Here is a 3,197-nt window from a genome sequence, read left to right as displayed (position 1 = left end):
GAAGGCCGAAATTTTGGTGTTTTTCGAGAATTTTTTGAACAAGGAAGGAATAATCAAAAAATTTTTAAACTTGGAGGGTATTTTACTTATATTTTTAAGCACACTTTAAGGAATTTAACCTATCATGAACTAAGAGGGAAGCTCTGTATGGGGATTGGTCGAACACCCTTACACGATGCGTGTGCGATGCTCGTCCAACCACCTATACGGAGAGTACCGTACCAACACATTCCCAAGTCAAGGTGTGCTTGGAATCGTGCCGAGGACTGAATGGTGCAGGGAATTAAAACATGTGCATCGCGAACGGAGTTTCCCTCTCGAATACCTGGCCGCCTTCGAGAGTAACTGTGGCCTTACCGCGGTAAGGGGCGCTGCCGCGGGGGACCCCATTACTTCCCCTAAATACTCGTGGGTTGTGGAGCTTGACGTAGTCAGGCGAAGCAACCGTAAGAAACAGATGATATGAACACACAAAAAAACGAACAAAACAAAAAATTTGTGCCGCGCTGCGACACAATACCATCCTCCGAGGAGGATACCCTGCTGGCCTCTAGTCAAGAAACGGCTGAGTCAGCAAAGAGTAAGGGAAGTACCAGCCATAGCACACCCCTACTAAACAAGCAACAACAACAACAAAAAGTTCTACCACAAACCTCGAAAAAGGCGGCGGACGGCACTCAGAGAGAGAGTCAGGCCGCTAGAAAACACAAATCCGAGGGTGCCCTCATGAAGTCTCGCTACACGAAGGCGAGGTTCATTCTAAGCAAGATTGCCAAAAATGAACTCGCTGGAGCGACTGACGAGCGTGACGCGGCCGACAAACTGAAATACCAGCAGGTGGTTAAGGAGTACGAAGACTTCTTATCCAACAAACCCAAGGAGGACAACAAAAAAAAAGGCGATGCGATGAAAAGGAACAGGTCACAGGACGTGATCGACCAGGCACCGAAGAGACCTAAGGTGTCCAGCAGCATCGAAGAAACAAAGCAACGACCGTTCAGTGAGGTGGTTAAGGATAACCTCCTATATGCACTGATCGACGAGACCACAAACAGCGGCAAAGTGGTCCTGCAGAAGTGGGGGCAAGTGGAGGCCAAACTGTCCAAGCTCGTGTTAGACAAGCATGTGGTTGGAGCACAGGGCGGAACTCTCCCTTCCTTCGATTCTGCAGGAGTACTTCGCGGCTGTAGGGTTATCAAGTGCGACGACGACTGGTCAAGGGTTGTCCTAGAAAGGTGTGTTGCTGAGATCAGCAGCACACTGGAAGGCTTAAAACTTAAGCTTATTCCGGCCAAGGACATCCCCTGCCCTCCTCGCGCTCGCATTTGGCTGCCGGTGATGGACTTGAGCGGTGCAGAAGTGCTGAAGTACCTGAAGTCACACAACCCTGCGGTGCCGATGGACGACTGGGCAATCGTGAAGGCAGAAAAACCGCAAAAGAGCAGCATGTCATTCGTTCTGCAGATTAACGATGAGTGCCTGCCAATACTAAAACAACACGACAACAAAATGCGGTTTGGTCTAAGAAAGGCCAAACTAAAAATTTTCAAAGCAGACAGCAATGAAAATGAGGAAGACCCAGATGAGGCAGACAACAATATACAGCTAGAAAGACTAGAAAAGCTCGACCTAGCTGAAGACAACAATAAATCCGATGCCTAGAGCCATACAGGTGAATCTGCAGCACTCGAAATGTGCTACAGAGAACTTGGATGTCTTCCTCAGGGAAGGGGACATCGACATCGGTTTCATACAGGAGCCCTGGGTCAGAGACAACGAGATTAAGGGATTCCAAGACAACAAGAGCATCAACATATTCTACAACAAAGCAGACGGTAAGCCACGGTCATGCATAATCACTAAAAAACACTTAAAAGCTTTTCTGTGTTATAATTTTAGTACTCCCGATTTTACGGTGGTGAAAGTGGAGCTACAGAAATCGGCGATATACCTGGCATCGGTGTATATGCCACATGAGAAACCGGCGCCGCCAGATGAAGTGGCTCGTTTCCTGTCAACATTGAACAGCACGGACAAACTATTGATGGGCTGCGACGCAAACGCAAGAAACGAGCTTTGGGGCAGTTCAGAGACGAATGAAAGAGGTGAGTCACTTTTCGAATTCCTATTAAACACCAACCTAGACATATGTAATGTAGGGACCACCCCAACCTTCACTTTTCCGAGCTCGGCAAATTTTCCAGGCTGGGAAGAAGTCTTAGACATTACCCTATGCACAAATAATAATTCCCAAATAGTCACAAATTGGAGGGTATCCGACAAGAGATCCTTTTCAGACCACAGCTGGATCCTCTTCGATATTAATCTTAAGCTTGAGAAACCCCTCCCATATAGAAATCCCAGAAGAACAAACTGGCATACATTCCGTAGAGTGACCCAGTCTAAACTTCAAAACTTAAATAGAACCATAACGTCAAGGGAAGACCTAGATGAGAAAGTAAGAGCTTTCGAAACTTCCCTGACGAAAGGACTTGAAGCCTCATGTCCCGCCACATATGGCAAAACAACCTATCCTACCTGGTGGAATGAAGATCTAAGTAAACTCAGGAAAATGACAAGAGAAATCTTCAATATCTGCTACAAACACAAATACTTCAAACCCTACAAAGACTGCCTTAGGGAATACAAGAAAGCAATCAAAGAGGCTCGGACAGAGGCTTGGAGAGATTTTTGTAGTTCCATAGAATCGACCAAAGATACGGCCAGACTAGGCAAGCTTCTATCCAAAGAACACTCCTGCCCTTCCTTCTTGAAGAAAGACAACGGAGAGTGGACAAAATCATCAGCTGACACACTAGAACATCTGGTAAATACACATTTCCCAGGCAACACAGAATATATTGAGAACAATACTGACAGTGTTCAAACATCCAAACTATCACCCATTATAATCAACCACATCGTATCCCAAGATAGAATACTATGGGCGATAAAAAACTTTGAACCATATAAGGCAGCCGGTCCAGATGGGATATTCCCAGCCATGCTGTGGAACACTCGAGAAACGACGATTCCTTGGCTGGAGGTCTTTTTCAGGAAAAGCTTTATGCTAGGGCACATACCAAAGAGCTGGAGGAGGGTAAAAGTGATATTTATCCCTAAAGCTGGTAGACGCGGTCATGATACAGCGAAGGATTTCAGACCCATCAGCTTATCCTCCTTCATCCTCAAAACTC

General features: G+C 46.3%; 1 protein-coding gene across 1 annotated transcript; it reads left to right on the top strand.

Moving 5' to 3' along the window:
- Nucleotides 1-462: 462 nt before the first annotated feature.
- LOC129237182 (uncharacterized) lies at nt 463-1,565 on the top strand. The gene is made up of 2 exons (XM_054871693.1): nt 463-1,514; nt 1,556-1,565. The coding sequence occupies exons 1-2, from the start codon at nt 463-465 to the stop codon at nt 1,563-1,565; spliced, it is 1,062 nt and encodes a 353-aa protein (XP_054727668.1).
- Nucleotides 1,566-3,197: the final 1,632 nt, after the last annotated feature.

Source organism: Anastrepha obliqua, chromosome 2, assembly GCF_027943255.1.
Source record: "Anastrepha obliqua isolate idAnaObli1 chromosome 2, idAnaObli1_1.0, whole genome shotgun sequence".
NCBI lineage: Eukaryota > Metazoa > Arthropoda > Insecta > Diptera > Tephritidae > Anastrepha > Anastrepha obliqua.
The sequence above is the reverse complement of the archived record's forward strand: the minus strand, read 5'-3'. Positions and strand labels throughout refer to the sequence as shown.

Coding starts and splice junctions, on each gene's coding strand:
- LOC129237182 (XM_054871693.1), top strand. CDS start 463: ATGAACACACAAAAAAACGAACAAAACAAAAAATTTGTGCCGCGCTGC.